A 22,019-nucleotide genomic window follows, 5' to 3' on the forward strand; every position below is an offset into this window, starting at 1 on the left:
TCGTCTCTCCCTCTTCGAGCTCAGAGACGCCCACGGGGTTGGCAGTGGATGGAGAAGGGCTCCTTGGAGGGGAGGGGGCGGCACTGTCCACCCTAGGCTTCCGATTTCACGGCCCACAGCCCACGGCCCCGGCGACGGTCCAACATCGACATTCTCATTACTGTGTCTCCTGGGTCTGCCTCCCACCGGTAACGTCAGATGTTTATGTGCGGGGAGAGTGCAGAGAAGTTCAAGTATCCCCTGATGAGAGCTGGCGCCTCCAGAACTTAGGTCATACCCCTCAAAAGAGTGTTATTTAGACCCAGGGCCACAGGAAAGAAACGGTACCGTGAGCAACTGGCAGTGACTGCTTCCCCTCCACACGGGGCTGGGACCCTGGAACCTGGGCCAAGCAGCCTAGGCTGGAGCCATCCTCTCCATGAATAAAGTGCTACATTTCCTAAAAGTGCTATGCATAGAAAGCAATTCATTCGCGACTTAAAGTGCATTCAACCCTATGACAAGTACCTGTTTCCTAAAGGTGAAACCCTTTAGATTTCTTTCCATGAGGAAGCAATCTGCTCATTTCCTAAGATGTCTTGCTGAAAAGACTTCAGAGAGGGAAAAAGATACATTTTTTCTTTTGCCTTAAAAGGTTAGCTTACTATTTCTTATGAGCACATGCAAATAAATTTCCTCTTTAGTCCTAAATAACTTGACTCTGGTTACTCTTCAGGCAGTTTGCCTAAGGCTTCAGACAGGTGTGAGGCGTTTCGGTGACCAGGTGCAAACCTGGGACACACTGATTCTAGGAGTGAACACTCCACACACACACACACACACAAAAGGAACTTTTAAGACTAAAACGAGACAAAGTGTTTTTGTAAAAGTCCCAACTCAAAAAATAAAATTCCGAGGCCGTTTAAGGTGTGGATCCATTTGAAACCCTTACAGGCCGCAAAGTAAGTCAGCCTCGCCCGGAAGGAACACTCTTTGGAGAAATTAAAAAGGGGGGGGGACGTTTTAATAAAGAGTGGTCCCCCCTTAAAAGAAGTAAAGGCCTGTGTGTGTTGGCACACGGCGAAATCAGATGCCACGTCAAACGAAATAGTGATCAAAACCAGTGGCCCTCATCGTCTTCCCCCTGATTGTCTAGATAGAGGACGGCCACTTTCTTTTCGTCCGAGACCACCGACCTCTGGTCTACCATTCTCTGGAGCTGCACCGCCTTATCGAACTCAGCCTGCTCCCGGCCCCGAGCGCTCACGCCGGCCGCCCGGTCCCCCCCACCGCCAGCGTCTCTCCAGGTTCCACTATGAGCTTCCGCTTCTGACCCCGCAGGGAAGAGAGCTGTGGCCTCTGGGGTCCAGCTGGGGGTCGCCTTTGTGTGATGACTCACGTCCATCTGAAAGGTAAACGAGGTTTCTTTGGGCCCCAGAGCGACGTGCCTTAGTGTCCGGCTGTCCGCGGCCTCGCCCCGCTCAGGGGGGTCGGTAGACCCGGCGAGGGCCGAGGTTGGGGATACGGGCCCGTGGAAGACAATGCGTTCGGAGGTTACGGTTTCTGTGGGACCTAGCCGGATGTGCCTGTAAGATCTGCCCGCACCCAGGGTCTCTTCTGCCACTGAGGTGCCCCCCCAACTAGCCTCCTGGGGAGACTGGGACTCAGACCCTTGGAAGGTGCTCTTCTGCGTCATCAGGACCGTCCTGCCCACCGAGTAACTATGCGCGGCCCAGGTCTCATCTGCTGAGCCCTCTCCGGGGACGCGGCTTTCCGAGTCGCCCACTCCCCCAGGCCGCAGACCTCTCTGCTCGGTGGTCTGCAGCCTCTGGGAGCCCACTGCGACATGCCTGATGGACGTGCTGGCCTCTGACCACTCTCGGGCATGCACGGAAGCCCCTCCGACTCCCGACTCTGTTGTGTCCGAAAGGGGGGCTGTGACCTGGGTTTGCTCCCTGAACCCCTCCCTCGGGCCCAGCTGGAGGTGCCTTACAGAAGTCAGGGTACTCGCTGACTCTCCTGTTCGAAAATAATCGCCACCTTCCCCTGCTCCGGAGAACGGGCCCTGAAAAGTCCTTTCCCATTGGGCGTGAAATTGTCGGGAGCCCAGCGCACTGCCGCCGCCCGACCTGTCGGTGTCTGCGGAGAGTTCTACGGGGCGGGGCTCGTCCGTGCGCCCTGCCTGACGCAGGCCGCCTTCCCCACTTACCTCTCCGGCAGGGGGCGCTTCGGGGGGCACCTGCTCAGTCCTCCACAGCCCAGCGGGGCCTATCGTCACGTGCCTTACAGCCTGGGCTACGTCCTGTAGCACGTGTGACTGCGCAAAGCCCCTCGGGCTGGTGACCTCCACGGTGGCCGACACTGGACCGTGCGAAGGAACCCTTTCTGTGCCGCCGCGAGAGGCCGGGCCAGCGTCCTCATCGGAGGGCCTGTACAGCTCCTGGGTGGCCCAGCGCTTGAAGCCAAAGGCAGGGGCTGCCACTGCAGGGTCCCCGTCCGGGCTTCCCGGCGCTGGGCTGTGTCGCTTGGCCAGAGTATCTCGCACCACCGACTCCACGGCTTTCTCTATGGCATCAGCTTCGTCTTTGCTCAGCTCCTCCAGGTCCAGCTGATCGGCATCCACGGTTTGCGAGAGGTTGACTTCCGCCACCAAGGTCACGGCCTCCCCGCTGGAGGTCTGGACTTTCTTCACATCAACCGACAGGTTCCCCAGCCTGCCCTGGCCCTCCGAGGTGAGGGCAGACAGCTCCTCCTTCACCCGTTCCGGAAGGTTCTCCTCCAGCTGCCCGATCACCTCTACCAGCTGGTGTCTGGGCTCCGGGAAGTCCCTCTTAATGGACGTGTGAAATTCATGGGGTATTTTAATCTCCTTTTCGACCACCGTGGTCTCTGCATGAAACTCGCCGCTGCTGGTTTGTTCTATCCAGTGCGGGGACCCCACGTGCCCCTCCAGGGAAGGTTCTGGCACCGCCGGGGGCTCCACCACCTTCTCTCCCAACTCGAGGTCCCTCGGCGGTCTTCGCCGAGACACGGGCACGATTTCATCCTGCCAGGAGTAGCGGATGGTGGATTCTTCCTCGATGTGGATCTGCCCGTACACGGAGCCGTCGCCCGCGTCGCGCCCGGCGTCGTGCTCCGGGGCCTCGTCGGGGGTCGACACGAAATAGCTCTGCTCTCCTTCCCAGTCACCTGCCTCCGTCACTTCTTCCACGCGAGTTACGCTCTCTCGGGGCGGCTGGGTCTTCTTACGCCGACTCGTGGTGGAGAATGTGACCTCGGTTTCTGCGTAACCTTCCTCCGCGCCGAGCCCCTTGGAGCCCGGAGACGCGTCGTCGGCCTCCTCCACGTGGAATGGGGTCGGAAACTCGCGGGCCTCCCCGCCGCCTACGTAGCTCATGGGCTCTTCCACGATCTCCACGTTGACCACTCTCGCTCTCCCCTCCCTCCCTTTCAGACCCAGGTTGATCACGTCTCCTATCATGCGCTCGGTGGGTTTGCCTTTCTGCCAGACCTGATCCCCCGCGTCCTTGCTCAACAGGTAATCCAGGCCGGCCTCGTCCGTCACGTCGATTTCCTCGGTCAGTTTCGACTCCACCACGATCTCCGTCTTTGTCTTCTTTTCCCCGGGGAGCTCTTTCCTGCCCACGTAAGTGACTTTCGTGTCTGGAAAAGCTTCCGCGTCAGGAGACTGCGTGAACTGCTGCAGGACGCTGGACACGATGCTCTCCGCTATGGTTTCGGTCACAGAGTCGCCTTGCAGAGCGCCCGCAGCGTCCCTGGTGTCCAAGCGGAACCGTGGTGTCTCTCTCGTGCGCGCCCCTCCCCCTGGACCGCCGCCACCCGCGTCCCTCTGTAGCGGAGTCTGGGCGCCTTTGGGGGTCCCCGCTGCTGTGCCGCCCCGGGAGACTTCTAGACTGATCGGGACCTCTCTTTCTCTCACGTGTTTCTCCTTCCGCGACTCCCTCCCCTTCGCCTTGTCCCCCATGTGCTGGGTCTCCCTCATCCTCGCCTCTTTATCCAACTTGGTCAGCTCCTCCCACCGCAAGTTTCTCTCCTCCGAAGCCCTCTCCTTGGATTCAAACAGTCTCTCCTCCCGCTTCGTCTGCACGGTTACCGGTCTGCTCCTCTCCTGCTCCTTCATGCCCGGAGCCTCTGTTTTCTTCCCCAGAACGACAGTCCTCTCGTGGGACCAAGTGCTTTCAGAAGCACCCGCCGCCACAGTGTCCCGACGGTGCGACCCCTGGGCGAGGGTGGGCTCTCGGGCCACACCACCAGCCTTGGTGCCTTCAGTTCTTGGTCGAGTAGGGAATGTTTGCACTTGAACTTCAGTATTTCTCGAAAGCCTGGACATTGGAGAGAGAGCTCTGAAGCTGGCTTGACCGTTGGCAGTTTTTTCGGAAGACTTCTCCGGCCAGGTGATAAGGGAAGGGTATGCTGGGCCCAGGGGGCGTCTTCTGGAAGCGGTTTCGATGGCCCTCCGTGACGCGGGCTGGGCCCAGCTGCGGTGGAAGCTTCCGGAAGGTGGCTTGTGCCTCAGAAACAGGTTTCTTTCATTTTCCCTCTGTAACACCGAGCTGGTTTGCTGATAGGACGTTTTTCTGAGCTCTGCAGGAACGAACAACAGGTCAGTAATACGATAGTCATTGTTATGTTTTCTCATCTTAATCCCAGCCCATCGTAATGAATGCATACTATTACCACGGAGAGGTCATTGGGAATAAGATACGTTCAGTCTCCAAATTATGCGGTTACCATGAAATGCACTACTAGAAAGGCTTCGCCATAACACTTCAGTGACTAATGAATACAACATTTATCTGTCTTAACAAATATATCAAATGTGTGACTATAAAGCATGACACGCATGATGGAGAGGTTGGGGGGGGCTAGTTTTTGAGGCTGAAACGTCACGAAATTATAATTTGGAATCGTTCATTTCCACATTGTTGACAGCAGTTTTTTGTGCTTAATTATATAGCAGAGAAGAATTTCAGAATTCCAAAGTACTTAACGTGCTCTTATTTTTCACTGATTTCCAGCAAGGATTAAAGAGTTTAATTTTTTTTTAAGCTTCCTGATCTCTTTTATTAAAAGGATTTTTTTTAAAGCTTCCTGAGCTCTTTTACTTTTACACTTCCACTTTTACGAACTTCTCACTTGAAAAGGTGCGACAGCAGGAAGCCCACCGGTCACTATCACTGTGATTTGTTTTAATGGCGTGACCTGGGGTTGGGAGGCGGTCCTCGGGGCTGCCTGCCTTGCTCCATCTGTGCAGTCCACAGAGAGGGCTACCCAGGGGCGGGGGGAGGTGCCCAAACCCCACCAGGCCACCCGCTCGTAGGAGTGGCAGCAGGTGGTTCGAATGAGGGGGGAGCACCATCCACTGTGAGAGCGCCTTCTTGCGCCCCACGCCCCACCCTGCAAGCTGGGCAGAGCCTTCTCTCCCCCTTGGTCTCCATGGCAACCAAGGCCAGGGGCCTCTTGAAGACAGGCCCCAGGATCCAGGAGAGAGAGACCAGGACAAGGCATTTTCTACAAAGATTCTCAAGGTCTTTTCGGGTCCACATACTGATTCGAAATGGAGAAGTCCCAGAAGATGAATCCCAGGAAATGGCAGAAACTACTTAGTTTTTAACTACTGGTAAGTTTCAGCGAAAAATTGGCAAGATCACAGACTGGACCTTCCCGCTTATCATCTTGTGGGCAAGTGGCCAATATTATTACTTGATGCAATATTACAGAAGAAACGTCACTGCGTCGATAAGCATTGAGAAACTCACTGTCTGGGGACGCGTCCATACACCTACTCAGTGAACAGTTCACGGGCACCTATCGTACGGGACACAGACCTAAAGGAAGTTCAAAGCCTAACACAAGAGTTCCCAAGCGACTCTCTTTATTCCAATATTGACCTCCTTTTGGCATGGTACATACTTGCTAAAATCAATGTAGTTTAAAAATGCTGCCTCTCTATCCTTTAAAAAGCTTGAAAGGAATGCAGGGAGCAAGTTAACAGATACCTGGTTGCCCTCTCACCCTTCCCCTCGCTCTAAAAATAAATAAATGAAAGCTTTAAAAAATATATATTGGCTACATGAATAAAGGAGCTTATCACGCGCTTTGCCACACCTTCTCATTCATGTTATCATGTAAACTAGGGCCCGCTGAATAAAATCTATCTGGTACTCAACAGAGGGCTGAACAGTGGTTATTCTTAAAGTCCTATCGAACTCTAATTCTTCCAGGGACCGAACCTGTGCAGATGCACAGCATCATGAAGTTCCATAATTAGCTTTTCTTCTATTTTTACCTTGTGGCAGGCTTTCGATGTGCTTGGTCAAGATCAGTATCTCCGGGTTACTTTCTCCTTCCAATAAGGCACTGTAGAAATAGTTTTGAAAAGATGCTCGTTAGGAAATAAACAGCAAGGGGTGTCTCTGTAAGCCATGGTAGAGAGGACTTGGTCAGTGACCACTTTGTCACCAACTCCTGTCTCCAGGACTTGTGTCTGAAGGTGTTGCACCACAGGGCAGCAGGCCTGGGTGGAGAGGGCATCTCCCCAAATGATGTGCTAGCCCACAGGTGGCAGAGGGCCAAGGCCTGAGGGCCAAATCCAGCCCTCCACCTTGTTTTATCCGGCCCGGCACCTTGTTTCTACTTGGCAGCAGCTCCAAGCTCTCGCTTAACTATTATGGAGTAGTTACATATATCTAGTCCTAAAATGACATTCGGCCCTCTGAAGACAACTGCGAGGCTGATGTGGCCTCTGGTAAGAATGAGTTTGACACCCCTGCTAGGGCTTCAGAACTATTGGAGAGCCCAGCCCTTCTAGAAAGCCCTTCCAAACCCAGGGTCCCCAGGAGGAGACAGAGGTGGGCCCGGGAGGGGTGGTCAGGGGTCTGGATTCTCTAAGAAGTAGGGAGGGGCCCATGCCTGGCATGTCACCCTGGGCTAGAGAACCCCCAAACAATGACACTGCCCACTGAGGTCTTTCTGGGGTCACGGGTTGGCCAGGAGCCCAGCAAGGACTGACATTAGCTTGCAAGCAGGCAAATGTGGTTTTCAAACTGGGATCCACGGGGGCACCAGGGAGATTGAAAACAAAGGGAAAGAGAATGACGGGAGGCAGGCAGGAGAGGGAAAGAAGGAGCTGTGAGCTGCCCCCCTCCCAGCTCCGCCCCAGGGCCCTCATTTCATCCAGGGGAGCGTCCTGTTGATCGCCCTTACTAAAACACGAAAAGCATTTGAGCAGATTGCTCTGGCCACATCTAGCTGTAAAACCCTGAGACTGTGGAGTCTTCATGGGGTGGTGATTTGTGTCCATCTGGGGAGACACGCCAGCCGAGCGTAGGCCAGGTGGACCAGGCGTGTGGGGTTAGCCCCGGGATGTCCCTCGCTCACAGAGACCCTAGGATGCCGGCTGCTGAGGGCCCAACAGTTGCTGGGTTGCTAGAGCAACATGGGAAGTCACTCACTGCAGCTCCAAGAAATACGCCGTATTGAGCCAAGGGCAGCCACCAGCAGCGCCCACTTGGAAATACTGATGTGACCCCCGAGTGCTGGGCACGGACACAGAGGAGGGACACCAGGCCTGGGCACTTCAGGCAGGCTGGCTCCAAGTCCCACGTCCACCGACTCAGACACAGGGAGTCCCACAGATGCGTGGGGGGCAGAGGGAGGGGGGACAGAGCAAAGAACTCCTTTTGGTGAAAACAGCAAAGATGGTGCCCCAGGTGTGCGAGGAAGGGCTGGCCATGGACGCAGGGATGGACGCCCACACGTGGGCAGCCACCCGCACAGGAGAGGCTACGCCCAGGGCCCCAGCCCTTCCTCCCACCCGGGGCGAAGGCCAGGAAACAGGACACCCGGCCATTAGCCCCACACCCTCATGACTCTGCACTCCGGGTTCCAGGGACAGAAATAGCTTGCGTGGCCGAGAAAACGCTGAGGTCTGTAGATAATGAGAGGAAGGCTCAGGGTGAAAGTGAGACTCGGGGGGGCGGGCAAAGAAGAAAGAGGTGGCACACCACAGCGAGGGGGCCAGGGTGGGGCTTGGGGTGGGGCCACGTTCCAGGTCTAGTTCAGACTTGCCCTCCGCCTGCTCCTGCTCCGCAGGGAGCTCCGGGTACCACAGGGCCTTGTCAGCACTGGAAGTGCTGGGGAGTCCAGGTCAGCAGACAGATGGATGACAAATGTACATACAGGTGTACGCACAGAGATGTCCAGGATAAAGCAGACCTCTTGGGCAGGGAGCGGAAGCGGGGGCGGGGGGGGGGGCGGAAGAGAGGCGATCGCTCCCCTCACCCCTCAGAGGAGAATAGTTTTGTTTGGTTTTCAGGGAAAACCCAAGCCACCCCCAAAGTTCTCCTGAGCTCAGGCCCCTGAGTAGGGGGCTGTGGTACACAGGTGGAGACCGAAGTCTCCTGTGGGGCTTATGAGGTCAGGTGTGGGTCAGCCCCGGTACCTGGGCCTGTGCTAGCCCTGGCTGAGACTGAGCGCCCCATGCCCGGTAACACTCCTTTCTGTTACCCACAAAAGTCCTCCGGGCAGCCCCGCATGCAAGGCCAGGGATGGGCGTCCTGGCTCTGCAGGACAGAGTTCGGGCCAGGTGACAGGGCTCCCCAGCAGAGAGGGAGGCGGAGCTGGGGCAGCCACAGCGCTTAGCCCCTCCCCAGCGGGCCGAGTGGGCGGTGCTTCACACAGAGGTTAGAACAAGTGGGAAGTGGGGGTGGGGTCGGGGCCGGCCCTCTAGCCACGTTAATGGAAGCACCATCAGCATCTCTCAGGGATTTTAATCAACACCCCCCATAGCGTTGTCCTACTGGGGGAGGACTCAGTTCCACATCTGCGTCCCCCTCTCCATGGCTGGCGCAGGCACGTGTCACCTTCTGCACCTGAGCACCCGCCTGGGGCCTTTAGGTGCAGTCAGGCAGGGGTCACATAAATCTGTGCCTTCGCGGATGCACACCCTTCCCGACAGGCACCGGACCCTGCCCTCCCCCGGCAAGACAGGCCGGAAGCCCATGGCTCCCGCAAACCCTCCCAGAAGCACATTTTGGAGGAAGAGACTCGTACCACTTTAAAAAGAGGGCAGAGTGCTTTCTGGTTATTTCGAGGTGAGCAGAGCGGCCTGCAGGTCCTGGTGACCGGGAGATGCCAACCCCCTGACTCACCGGCTATTCGTGATAGTTACAAGTGGCTGCTCCAGGTCGGCAGCCTCCTGAGCCGGAGAAGAAGCAAACCTGCGGTGGAAACCCACTCTCTGACAGCACTCATCCATAAAGCAGAGGAAGCTATCATGTGGCCTCTGGCCAGGCCCCAGACCCTAAAAGACCCCTGTCACCAAGGCTGCGGGGCTCTCCATCCAGCATGGATGATCCCCCAATGGGCTTTCAGGGCCCGCCCACTGTTATTTCTCCCGGAGGGCACAACCTGCCACACTGTACCCCCGAACCCCGAACGACCAGAACAAGTTGGAGGGGTCAGAGATATTTCCAGAAGTGACCCCGCTGTGGTCCTGGGGTCCCCCACAGGTACTTGCTGGCTGACTCAGGGCAGGTGGGGGCCAGCGAGGAGGGGGGAGGGAGCTGGGAGAAGGGGCCCCAGATCTGCCATTCTGGCCTCCAAGCTCCAGAGGGCGCCAGACTGCCTGCTGCTCTGACTTGGGACTGGGCACGGGAGGGGGCGGGGAGCAGAGAGGGGCGCCAGCACCCCCAAGGGAAAGGGGCTGTCCCAAAGCCCAGACACCACGTGGAAGGGAACTGCCAGCACATGGGGCCACGCCTTTCTGGTCATTCCCTCTGCGCTCAGTATCAAATCCCAACATGAAGCCTCTTTGTCCATTGTAGAGACCGGGAAAAACAAGTCACACGATCGACAGAGAGACCAAGATCGCCAATGAAACACAGGAATCACAGGGAGTGGTCAAGGGGGAGACCGTTGGACTTGGCCACCTGGACTTCAATGCTGGGCCTGCCATCTCCTCGTCCTGTGACCTCGGGCGAAGCCGCCCGGACCCTCTGTGACTCGGTTTCCCCTTTCTGAAAGAGGGGGCGGGCACAGGTCTGTGGTGGTAATTAAGTGACCAGAAAATCCTTACGACAATGGCTGTCACTAAATAAGTGTTCAGTAAGTGCCGGCTACTGTCATCATCTTCTGCTGAGCTCAGGGAAAAAAGCTGATGTGAAGGCAGTGGCCGTCCTGCCGGAAGGAAGAGATACAGGCTCCCTGAGGGTTCATTCATTCCTGCAACCATGTGGGACGGCCAGGAACCCAACGGACGTGTGGATCCTCCTCACTGTCGATCCTTAAAACTAAGATTTTAACTTCAAATAGTTCACCTGATAACCAGGTGAATCTCGGTACCGCCCACTTCTATGAATTCTCAAAAAAAGCATTTAATTAAAAAACAGGCCCTGGCTGGCATAGCTCAGTGGATTGAGCGTGGGCTGCGAACCAAAGTGTCGCAGGTTCGATTCCCAGTCAGGGCACATGCCTGGGTTGCAGGCCACAGCCCCCAGCAACTACACATTGATGTTTCTCTCTCTCTCTCTCTCTTTCCCCCTACCTTCCCTCTCTAAAAATAAATAAAATCTTTAAAAAAAGCTCTTTAAAAATTAAAAAAAAAAACAGAACATACATTCCTCCCAAGACCTTGAGAAATTCCAAAAGATGTTTTCCTTTGGACACAGGATAAGGGACAGGTGGTCTAAACAAGAATAGAGCGACCAGGAACATCATTAAAATGGTGGAATTACAAACGCTAGGAGTGACCTGCACTGCCTTGTTAGAAGTCCACACCTAGAGACGTTATTTTCCCCGGTTAAAACACACTGCTTCTGTCCTGGCCGCGTGGCTCAGTAGGTTGGAGCATTGTCCTGAGCACCAAAAAGATTTTGGGTTCGATCCCCGGTCGGGGGACATACGAGAGGCAACCAATTGATGTTTCTCTCTCTCTCCCTTCTTCCCTCCCATTCTGTAAACATATCCTCCGGTGAGGATCACAACAAGACAAGAAACGCCAGCTTCTACTCACTGCAGTCAGAAGGAGGGGACCCAAAGCTCGGGAGTCCTTCTCCCCTCCACCCCCAGACACACAAAGAACATTTTTTTAATGTTGCTTCCAACGGAGCCTTTGAGAGGACGTTTGCCGTGGAGCCCCCTGGTGGCACACCCCTGCATTCCACTTTCACCGAGGGCCAGGCAAGAGCCCCCTTGACGTTCATCTTCAGAAAAACCATCTGGCCCCACGTTCCACTGTCTCAGGTGAAGCTGGGAAACAGCTGTTCTACCCTCGACCTGGAACCACCAAAGACAAAGCCTCTTTTCTGATGTCGATGGAGATCCCCTCCTCCGTGTCCCGGATGAGGATCCAGGGTGAGTCTTTCCTTACTCAGTTTGGTGGTTTCTGGGCTCAGTTTACTCCTGGGTGGTTTTGCGTGTTTCTGTCCTGCAGATCTTTCCTTTTTCCCATTATATTTTCTAATTGCTCGTTCCTGATGTCTGGGTTCTGATGGAGAAGGCTCCGTATTTTCTAACAGTGCTTCTATGCATTCTCAAGCTTTCGGGCAGATCTTTTTTTTTTTTTCCTAAGGTTTTATTTATTCTTAGAGCGAGAGGGGAAGGGAAAGAGAAACACTGACCGGCTGGTCTTGTAGGCCCCCCAGGACGAGGGACCGAACCGGCAACCTAGGCCTGGGCCCTGACTGGCAATGGCTTTCGCTTTGGGGGACGGCACCCGGCCACTGAGCCACGCCAGGCAGGGCTGGGCCAGGTCCTCAGGTCAGCGGTGGGAGGGGTTTGGGGACACTGCAGGTGGCCCTTTCCACCATCTTTGGATAATCAGCTAATGCCGAATAAACAGCTGCTCCCCAGAGAGACTTCGGGGGTCGGTGTTCTGGTCTGCGTGCGTGCGTAAGGAGGACACACTGCTCCACTCTCCTACCCAGAAACCTGCGCCCCTCTCGCTGCCGGCACCGGCCAGGCTCCGAGACCTTGGGCAGCCTTGCATGAGGCCTCCCTCAGCCACCTAGGTCAGGCCCTCGCCACCACACTGTCACCTGCCCCTGCAGGTAGACACACGCATTTCCTGCCAGGTGCCACACCAGGTCTTCTCGGACCACCAGCCGGCCCGCTCAGTTTGCCGAAACCCCCAAGTCTTAGACTCCAGCATTTGCTGTTTGAGTTTTATTCTTCTATTACACAGGTCTATAGCCATGAATTATAAATTACATGATTTTCTTTTACCTTAATATTTCTTCTTTACTTTCAGGGTGACCAGGAAGGGCCAGGTGTCTGGGTTCGGAAGTGTTTGTGACACTCGACACGCCAGAGCTGGTCTCTGCATAGCTGACAAATTCCAGCTGCGGGGGAGCGTGCTTTCGGCTTTAAAGGGCCACGGCTGCTCTCCATGTGATAAGTCACCGAGCAGTGCTGGGGGAGGGGCAGCCGCACGGGAGGCTGGGACGGATCTCCAATGCCCCCCTCTGCCTATCTGCCCAGGGCTGGCGGGACGCCGCACTGCACAGCCTCTGCACCGCGTCCCCGTGGCGCTGGCTGTCCCCGCCACCCTTGGTGAGGAAGCGTGTGCTAGAAAGACGGCGGATGGAGGTGGGCAAAGACCCAACGGGCTCTTGGGAAAGGGCCGGAAGCACAAAAGGGCGCTAACACAAACCTGACTTTTCATGCCTGCCATCGGAATTTGGGGCGTCAGCACAAAACACGGAGAGTCACCTAAGAGATGACAAGGGCTTATCTGCAGGACGCGCTCACCAGTGATAAAAACACCAGTGGCTTTTGGCTTATGCGCGGACATGAGCTGTGCTCATCCGCCTGTATGCCTTACGGCTCCTGAGTGCCGGGTGCAGGAGGCCCGTAGCAATTCTAACCACGGACCCCGGTGTCCACGGCAGGTGGCACCGGGCTCCTCCTCTGCTCCAAGCAAACTTGGAGTTCAGAAAGATGCACAGTGCCATCAACCACTCACTCCCCAGGAAGTACTGACACCTCCTACCCGCCTAGGAGGTGGCGAAGTCCATCCCAAATTGGGTGAGGGGAATGCCAGCGACACACCGAGACAATACACGCTGTCCCTGCCACAGACAGACAGACAGACAGACAGACCAAGGATGGGAACAGTGCCCCTTGGGAAAAGCTAAGCTGGTAGGGACTCGAGCACCCACCAGAAAGGTGAGGCCCTGGCCTCTCAGGCAAGATGCCTATCTATGCCCTTGGACTTTCCACGACAGAGAACAGGGGGCAAGGCCCTGCCAGGAAGGAAAGGGCCCAGAATCCCAGAGACAAAGCACACAATCAGAGCCTCCGTATTCCCACCCAGAGAACAGTGGGAGAGGCGACAGGAAGATCCACCTGCCCCCGACAGGACGAGAGTCGCCTGGCACCGGGTGTTACCTAACACAGGCACAGATGCAGGTTTTCTGGGGCCCCCAGCATCTTCTGTAGAGAGGTGCACTGTTTGGGGGACCCCCCACGCCAGTGTCAGCCGATGTGACCCCCTCCAAGCTGCACGGCACTTTGTCTCCTGGCCAGGGATGGGCACAGGGCCCGACAGAGGCTGAGAGCTGGGCCCTGGAGAGCACCGCCAGGAAACAACCCCTCCTCTGTGCGGCCAGGACGAGAGCTCGAGGCTCATCCTTACCGGTAGGTGGCCACCTCCAGGCTGAGGCCAGTCTTCACCCGCACCAGGTCCTGATAGTCCCGCAGCCGGTCGGCCAGGGCCAGGCTGAGGGTGGCCTTCTCATCCTCCAGGTGGGCGATCACACTCTGCAAAGGACAGAGGGTTTTCCCGTCAGACAAGCGGAGCCTTGCTGGGTCAACCCTAAGGTGCCAACAGTTCGGGACACAGAGGTGAAAAGCCTCCAGGTGAATTAGAGATGCAGTCATGGCAAGGATGATTTTAAACATCAAGTTTGTTCCACATAGCAGTTTTTTTATTGCCTTATGGAAGATTTTAATAGGACGCCGGCTTCTCTTTTTATACTCTCCAACGATAATGGATGCTTAGGGGTTTCTTGAAGCATCTCCAATGCAGACATCAGGCTGCTGAGGAAAGTCAATACGTGAAACTGGCCAACTAAGATGCTCTTGAAAATAGGCCAAGACCAGAAAGCGGGGCTTTACAATATTTGAAACAGAAGTCAACCAGATTTGAAAGAGAACTTCCCCCAGACTCATGATGTCTGCAGTAATGAGCAGGTACCCTAATGCAGGGGTGTTTCACACAGAAAAGCTGCTTTCATATCACCCGGAACCCTGTCTGGTGTGGCTCAGTGGATTGTGTGCAGGCTGTGAACAAAAGGGTCGCAGGTTCGATTCCCAGTCAGGGCACATACCTGGGTTGCAGGCCAGGTCCCCAGTAGGGGGCGCGTGAGAGGCAACCACACATTGATGTTTCTCTACCTCTTTCTCCTTCCCTTCCCCTCTCTAAAAATAAATAAATAAAATAATAAAAAATAAAATCATCTGGGTAGAAAGCTACAGGAATGAGACAGGAATACATTCTGGGCCTATATGTCAAAATTCAGACCTGCAAATAAATCTTTTTTTTTTTTATTGTACTTGTAGGACCGTTCATAGGGCACGTGTTTCACATGACCCTTGGAGCTCTGACACAGGTTAATTCCATCTGTCCATTGCTCCCTGATAGTTGGGCTAAAAATGAAATGATTAAAGTAATATCACCCTCCTTAAAGTGTATTAAGCTGGCAGTACCTTTTCATGAATAAACACAATGGCTTCCTTTGGTCTATTGGACAGATGTGCGTTACTCTGTTCCAGCTGTGCCTTGCAGTTCATAGTTAGCCTTGGGAATGATTAGCTGAGCAAATATTCAGACACAGAAATAAGTTCATACACTTTACCTTTTGGTTTAGAAGGGGGAATGGCATTATTTCTGAATACAATGAACGGGCTACATTTTTAGCTGTTTATCTTGGTGGAATTCAAGCGTTTTAAGATAATCGGGAGAGAGCATCTGTTGCCCCCCACCCCACCACCAAGGGCCCTGCAATACCCGAAGGTCCACAACGTCGCTTCCGTGAAGCCAAGGAGTGTCCTTATTTAAGATCTCACACTAGATTTGCCATTGTAAAAAACGCATGATGAGTCATTCTGCTTCCCCAGCAGTTTTACTCCTAAGCTGATGATTGTCCTTAGGTTCTCTGTGTATATAGAGCATGGTGAAAACAAAAACTCAACCCACTTCGCTTTTATTTATTTTATTTCTTAGAAGATTTTATTTATTTATTTTTAGAGAGAGGGGACGGGAGGGAGGAGGGGGGACATTTAACTGGTTGCCTCTTGGAAGAGCCCAGACCAGGGATGGAACCCGCAACCCAGGCAGGTGCCCTGACAAGGAATCACACTGCTGACCTTTCACTGTTTGGAATGATGCCCAGCCAACACCAGCCGGGGCTGAACCCATTTAGCTTTGACAAGTAAAGGACTACATTGAAGACCTGCCCATTGGTGTCCTCAGAAGGATAAATGCTAACAGCCCCCAAAGCTGGCTTTATAAATAGACGCAGAGGGTCACCAGCGCAGACCATTGGCCAGTCTTGATTTGAGTGAGAGTTGCCAGAATGCGCCATGACATCCACACATTCTACAGTTAACTATCGGTGTTAAAATCCCACGTTCACCCATTCTAAACTCAGTATCAGCTCAGCTACAGGATTGGAGTGTGGGATATAAAAATATTATTCCTTTCTACTATAGGAAATTCAACCTAAATATATTTTTAAATATTTTATTTATTTTTTAAGAGAGAAGAGGGGAAGAGGAGGAGAAAGAGGGAGAGAAACATCAATATGTGGTTGCCTCTCATGCGTCCCCTGCTGGGGACCTGGACCAGAACCCAGGCATGTGCCCTGACTGGGAATCGAACCAGCAACCCTTTGGTTTGCAGGCCGTTGCTCAATCAACCTAAATATTAAAACTTGAGTCCTTATCATAATGTATTCTTTCCAAAGAAGTTCAATGATCGTTAAGTTGCTTAGAAAAAAATATCAGATGCACTCTGTTCTCCAGCTACAAGCCCCCTGAGCAAGTCACGCCCCCCTGGCCATGCCAAAGAGGTATCCGTGGAGACACTCCCCTCCAAGAGGGCGCTGAACCGCTCTGTACCCCCCAAAAATACAAAGAAGAAAACCAAATGGTGCCGAAGTCAGAGCAGGGGTTGTTCCAACCACATTTCCAAGTGAGTCAACGCTTCCTGAACGGCCCAAAGGAAGTGAGCTGACATTTGGAGACAGGAACATAAGACGTGTTGGCTCCCGACACTCTTCAGGGAAACCGAAACCCATCTTGCCGATGGAATGCGGCTTCGGATTTGGGCTGTGTGTGGCCACGCGCTTTCAAACCGGGGGCCGGGCCGGAGCCACAGCATGCTAACTCCAGCCCGGGCAGAGGCAGCTTCACCTAAATGCAAGTAATGCCGGGTAAAGAGTCACCTATTGGAGTTGCCATTTAAGGGACTGTTGGCAGCATCACAACAGATGCATGCCAGGGGCAGTAGGCTGCTGTGAGTGTCCAAAGAATTCCGTCTCTTAACCACGCTCCAGCAGTGCCTTGAGGAGCAAGTCACCCAGACGTCATAGGAAGGGCTCGAGGGAACCTAAAATGTGGTAGCCTTAAGTCTGTGTGTGACAACCTGCTTCAGACACAACAACTTAGTGTATCCATGATCATAAGCCCCGGTTGGATACTCAGTAAGTATTTCTAGCTCTAGCCCAGATACCACTGTGAACTCTAGACTCCTCATTTTTCTTACACTATCAGGGGGGTGTCTCTGCACCCCAAATCTGCTCTCCTGCCCCCACCCCCTTCAGCCAAGAGCACTCCCTTCATTCGGGGGCTCAGACCACTGCCCTGGAGTCAACTCTGATTCCTCCTTCTCTCTCCCTGAACACCCAATCCACCCACAAACCCCGTTGGCTTCGAGTCCAAAGGGGGTCCCTGTCTCAGTCCCCTCCCTCTGCATCTGGCCCAAGCCTCCATCACCTCCTTCCTCTTGTGCCCCACAGTCTGTCTTCAACACAGCAGCCAGAGTGACTCCATGGAGACAGTCACCCTTGCTCTGCTCAGAGCCCTCCAGCGGCAACCCACGACACTCTGAGCAAAGCCCACGCTCCCCTGCTTGCTCCACTCTAGCCACACCCACCTCTCAAGCACTGCGTGCCGTTTCCATGGCGAGACCTTTCAGGCCGGGGAGCATTCCTGAAGGTATGCACTCTGTGAGCTCTTTTTGTAAACGGGGAAACTGAGATACAAACAGTGGCAGAGCCAGAACTCAGGCCCAGGTAGGGTTGTGGCTAACCTGTCCCCATTCCAATCAAGAGCAGGTTCTCAGCCCTGGCTGGTGTGGCTCAGTGGGTTGAGCACCGGCCTGTGAACCATAGGGTCACTGGTTTGATTCCCAGTCAGGGCACATGCCTGGGTTGCAGGCCAGGTCGCCAGTAGGGTGCACACAAGAGGCAACCATACAATGATGTTTCTCTCCCTCTCTTTCTCCCTCCCTTCCCTTCTCTAAAAATAAATAAGTAAAATCTTTTTTTTAAAAAAAGAGCAAATTCTCATTCAAACAGGGCACCTGGAGGCCTTTCACAAACAGGCTTTGAGGCTGAGAGTTCAGATTCTCAAGCAAAAAATCTCAACATTTACAGGGCAAGGCTGGCGTAAATCACCAAAGATGCCACTTTCTGCATCCTGGGAGACAAGAGCACATTACTCAGACTTGCAAGTCATCTACAAGACATTATGAAATGCTGGGGACTTGTGTGTCACTCCAGCCAACTTTTCTCTGCATATCTGAGGTGAGGGGCCTGACCGAGAGAAGGCAGCTGGGCCATCTGGGAAGGGCCACTGTCCCTAGAGAGTCCTAGCGAGCACCTTGCCTGCTGGAGCGGCAAAGGGGGTTCAGAGCCAGCTGTATGCTGGGCACTGTGCAGGGGCTGCGGCCTCCAGACTACTGGGCAGGGAGGGTCCCCATTAAACCACGTGGAGAAAGTAAACAAAAGACTTAACGCTAAAACTCTTCGGACATCAGCCAGCTGGAAAAGTCTGACAGCATTTTAGGATTTCAGATGACTGGGGGAAGGACCATTATTCAATGAATGCAAAGTGAATCCTGGTTAAAAGTTTGTCCATGTCCATCCATACCTTTTTTTTTTTTGCAGGTTTTAAGTGCACAACGTTATAACACATCATCTGCACACTGCATCCTGTGCTCACCACCCACAGTCAAATCTCTTTCTGCCACCACTTATCCCCCCCTTTGCTCTTTCCCATCTCCCCTGCCCTCCCCAAAGTTTATTTTTGATGGAGCAGGCAGAAGAAAGGAAATGTGGCCCAGTGGTTAGCTGGTCTGGCTTGGCTACCTACTCACGAGGTGACCTCCATGCCTCAGTCTCACCTGGAAAATGGGGCTCATATTAGTACCCCCTTCATAAGTCAGGTGTGAGGGCTGAGAGTCAACACGTGTAATGGTCTTGACTCTTTGCTCTTCACTTTTAAGGGAAAGAAGCAAGTTCTACCGAGAGAGGTGCCACTGGACAGGAAGTTGAGGGTGGGATCCTAATTCTGGGTCAGGTGTGGCTCCAGGCAAGGCACCTGTGTGTGTGTGGGGGGGGAGCCTGAGGGTCCCTAAGTCTAAGAAGGGCTTGACTGAGACTCTCAGGGCTCTCCCCAAGTCCGCATCTCTCCTACAATTGGAGAGATTCTTCTTGTACCTGTTTCCTAGCTGAGGTTGCATTTAAGATTTCATTAGTGGGAAAAACGTTTTTTTCTACTGCTACCAACAAAGACGGAAACCAGAGCTTCCAGGTCTGACATAAGCCAAGCGACCTATGACAGCAAATGTGTGATGAGGATTTCGCCCACACAGCCTGCCTCAGAGAAGCATTTTCCAAACCCAGCACATCTCACACAGCAAAATCGCTCTCTCACAAATCGTTAACTCACAGCTACAAACTGTTCCCTCAAAATACTTCTGAATTTATAGGGATGTTATTTTAAGCCATCCTCCTGAGAAACGACTGATAGTATGATTTGGGAATATTTCCAATTCTGGCCTCGGCTGGGCAGGACCGGGGCCAACTCGAGGACCGTACTGGATGTGCGGACAATAAATCACACCCAGGTGTCATCGTGGCCACGTCACAGGTTCGGGCTTTGCTTCTTTGAAATAGTACCTGTTTACATTCCTCTGCATTTGTTATAACATCCTGCCACAGGGACCCCACGTTTCCACCACATTTACACTACCCAGAGATCTGACTTCAGCTTTACTGTGGAAGAAAAAAAAAAGTCTCTGATTAAGCTCTTTTCTGCCGTAAGGCTGCTGCCCCTCCCAGGACACACAGGGCAGCGGCCCAGGGAGCCACCACCAGCCGCCTCCAGCTGGGAAAACATTCCGGCAAAAATAAAAACCGTGTTTGGAAAACAGCTTTCGTTTTCCCCAGGGGAGCCCCAGAGCCAATGGGGCTGCCATTCTAAATGGCTCTAGGTAAGGACTTGACATTGCCTAGAAACCTCCGGGAAGGGATCTCTCCGGGAAGGATGGGGCTGTCACTTGTGGAAGTCAGAAGGGTTTCTTGGTTGATTAATATGTGTACTAGCGCCTGGGAAGCACAGGAAATCGAAAGAGAACCTAGATGACAGGGACAGAGCTATCTACCAGGACCTGGCACTTGGCTCGGGCCGCTGAGTCGATGAACCAACGGCCGAGCTCTTTTTCCAGGGTTGCTGCCGAGATGTGGGGACCCTGAGGTCCCGCGGCACAACAAGGGGTTCATCCACAGTAGGTTCGGGCACTGTGGGGGGGACGACCCCACCTATCCGCGATGCCAGTGAAGGCGCTGCGGGTTCTGGGAGGCCCGCAGCTGCCCCGCCCCTTGCAGGGCGCTCAGGGCCAGGGTGGGGACAGTCCCTCTGAACCGACCTGCCGCTCCTCCGCCTGCAGCTCGTAGGCCTCGCGCATCCGCAGCAGCTCGTCTTCCAGCATCGCACGCAACTGCTCCAGCTCCTGAGCCCGGAGCTGCAGTGCCTCCGCCTCCTGGGCGCACAGCCGCTTCTCCTCCTCCGCCTGGCGCCGGCTCTCCTGGCCACGCCGCAGTGCCTCCTCCAGCTCGCGCACCTTGTCCTCGTACATCTGTATGGTCTCCCGCCACGACTCCACCACCAGCAGCGTGTAGCTGTCCTGCACCTCCTGCAGGCGCTGTGGGGGCACGGCGGGGCGGGTGGCTCGGGCGCTGTAGCTCAGGGTCAGGCCGGCGGAGCGCGCGCGAAGGTTTCGAACGTCGCGTTCGTGGGCCGCATCAAGGCCACGGCGCTCGGCCTGCAGCCGGCCCAGCAGCGCCTCCAGGGTGTCGCGCGCGCCCAGAGCCTCCTGCAGCTCGCGCTGCTCCGCGCTCAGCTCGGCGTCCAGGCGGCGGCGGGCGGCGCGCGCCTCCTCAGCCAGCAGCCCCAGCTCCCGCAGCTCGCGCCTCAGGGCATCGCGCTCTCCTTCGGCCAGTGCGGTGGCCCAGCTCAGCTCGTCCAGCTGCTGCCGCAAGCAGCGCGCCTCCTCCGCCCAGCGCGCCTGCCACTCGGCCTCCAGTCCCTCCTGCCCGCGCCGGCCGCGCAGCTCCTCCTCCAGGAGCAGGTTTTCGCGCTCCAGCTCCCGCACCCGGCACACATACTCGTAGAGCCGGACGTTGAGTTCCTGCAGTTCGGCCTTCTCCGGGCCCGTGTGCAGCCTCCAGGACAGCATTGTGCTGGCTGTGCGGGTCCCTGCCGGCCGGCCGATTCCTTCCTGCCCTGGTCTTGTCCCCTCCGCCGCGCCGCTCCGGCCCCGCCGCCGCCCCGGAGGCCCGCAGACTGCGGGCGGAGCTGGAGAGCAGAGGCACTTAGCGGACCTGGCGCCAGGAGGGGGCACCGCGGCCTCCAGCCAATCAGAGCGCGGCCCGGCCCGGCCCCGCCAGCGCGGTCTTGCAGCGCCCCCTGCCGGAAGGACCGCGGCGCCGCGCGACGTCGCGCGCCCGGGGTGTGGTGGCCCAAGTCTTCGAGTCCCTGTCACCGGCCCTCGGGTACCAGCGGGCGGTGGCTCGCTCGCTGGGCAGCGCTCTGTTCTGGAAGGGATGCCCGGGGAAGTCTCCCTGTTGCTGCCCTGTCGCGCGCACCTACGACGTCCACGGACGGAGAGGGAAGCCGCCATTAAGTGAGGTGACGCCATGTTTGTCTGAAGGCAAGTCGTCAGAGGCCCTGGAGATTGGAGGATTTTCTGTCTAAAAATTATACATGGATAGCACACATCTATAGTGTATTGTACACACCTACGTGCTTTAGAGGTTGTACTTTAACTTAAAACATAAATGCATATCCCTTCGCCAACGTTCTATGTTCAAGCCAAACTTTAGACAGGGGGTGGCGGAGTTCCGCGTTTTCTTTTATATTAACTACCCACAGGGACCTGGTCTGCACTTCCCAACCTCAGTTTCTTTCCTTTGGAGTGGGTGTGTGGGAAATGCTCTGAGTGCAGGACACCTCACATCTCCCTAAATGTTTGCAGTTGGCACCCCGACACCGGCAGTGCCAGCTGCCTTTTTTCTAAGCGCATGCCCCAATTGCATCGCCCTAGAAACCGCAGCTCTTTTGCACGCCTGTGTTGCATTCGTTTTCACGACAGTTGTTGATGTTAGAGGTGACGCAATGAAGTCCAAGCGGCATTCAGGGGCGCCCGAGCAAACCCCGCTGGCCCTTAGTTGGGAGGCCCCTGGAGGAATGCAGGCAGAAGTTGGGGTGGGGGCTGGGTGGTCATTCACTGGCCCAAGGGCTCCTTGTGGCACAGCCACCGCTCAGCGCGGTTTACCTTGGCACGGAAAGGTGGGTTGGCTGGCAAGGTGTTCGGGGACAGTTACTCGAGACAGCTGCCAGTACTGTCCTGGTGACAGGTGTGAGTCTCCAGCCACGAATGGGGCAGAGTGGGCTTTAGTTTTACTAGGGAGCTCATATCACAGACCCTATTTGGTAGGTAGGAATTAATA

General features: G+C 55.0%; 1 protein-coding gene across 1 annotated transcript; it reads right to left on the reverse strand.

The window, feature by feature from the left end:
- Window positions 1–440: 440 nt before the first annotated feature.
- SYNM (synemin) lies at window positions 441–20,857 on the reverse strand. Its single transcript, XM_028502380.2, has 4 exons — window positions 19,937–20,857; window positions 13,637–13,761; window positions 6,290–6,360; window positions 441–4,584 (listed from the first exon to the last, which is right to left on the reverse strand). Exons 1-4 carry the CDS (start codon window positions 20,744–20,746, stop codon window positions 1,094–1,096), a joined length of 4,497 nt encoding a protein of 1,498 aa, XP_028358181.1. The 5' UTR covers window positions 20,747–20,857; the 3' UTR covers window positions 441–1,093.
- Between the last annotated feature and the right edge of the window lie 1,162 nt (window positions 20,858–22,019).

This window comes from Phyllostomus discolor, chromosome 12, assembly GCF_004126475.2.
Source record: "Phyllostomus discolor isolate MPI-MPIP mPhyDis1 chromosome 12, mPhyDis1.pri.v3, whole genome shotgun sequence".
Lineage (NCBI taxonomy): Eukaryota > Metazoa > Chordata > Mammalia > Chiroptera > Phyllostomidae > Phyllostomus > Phyllostomus discolor.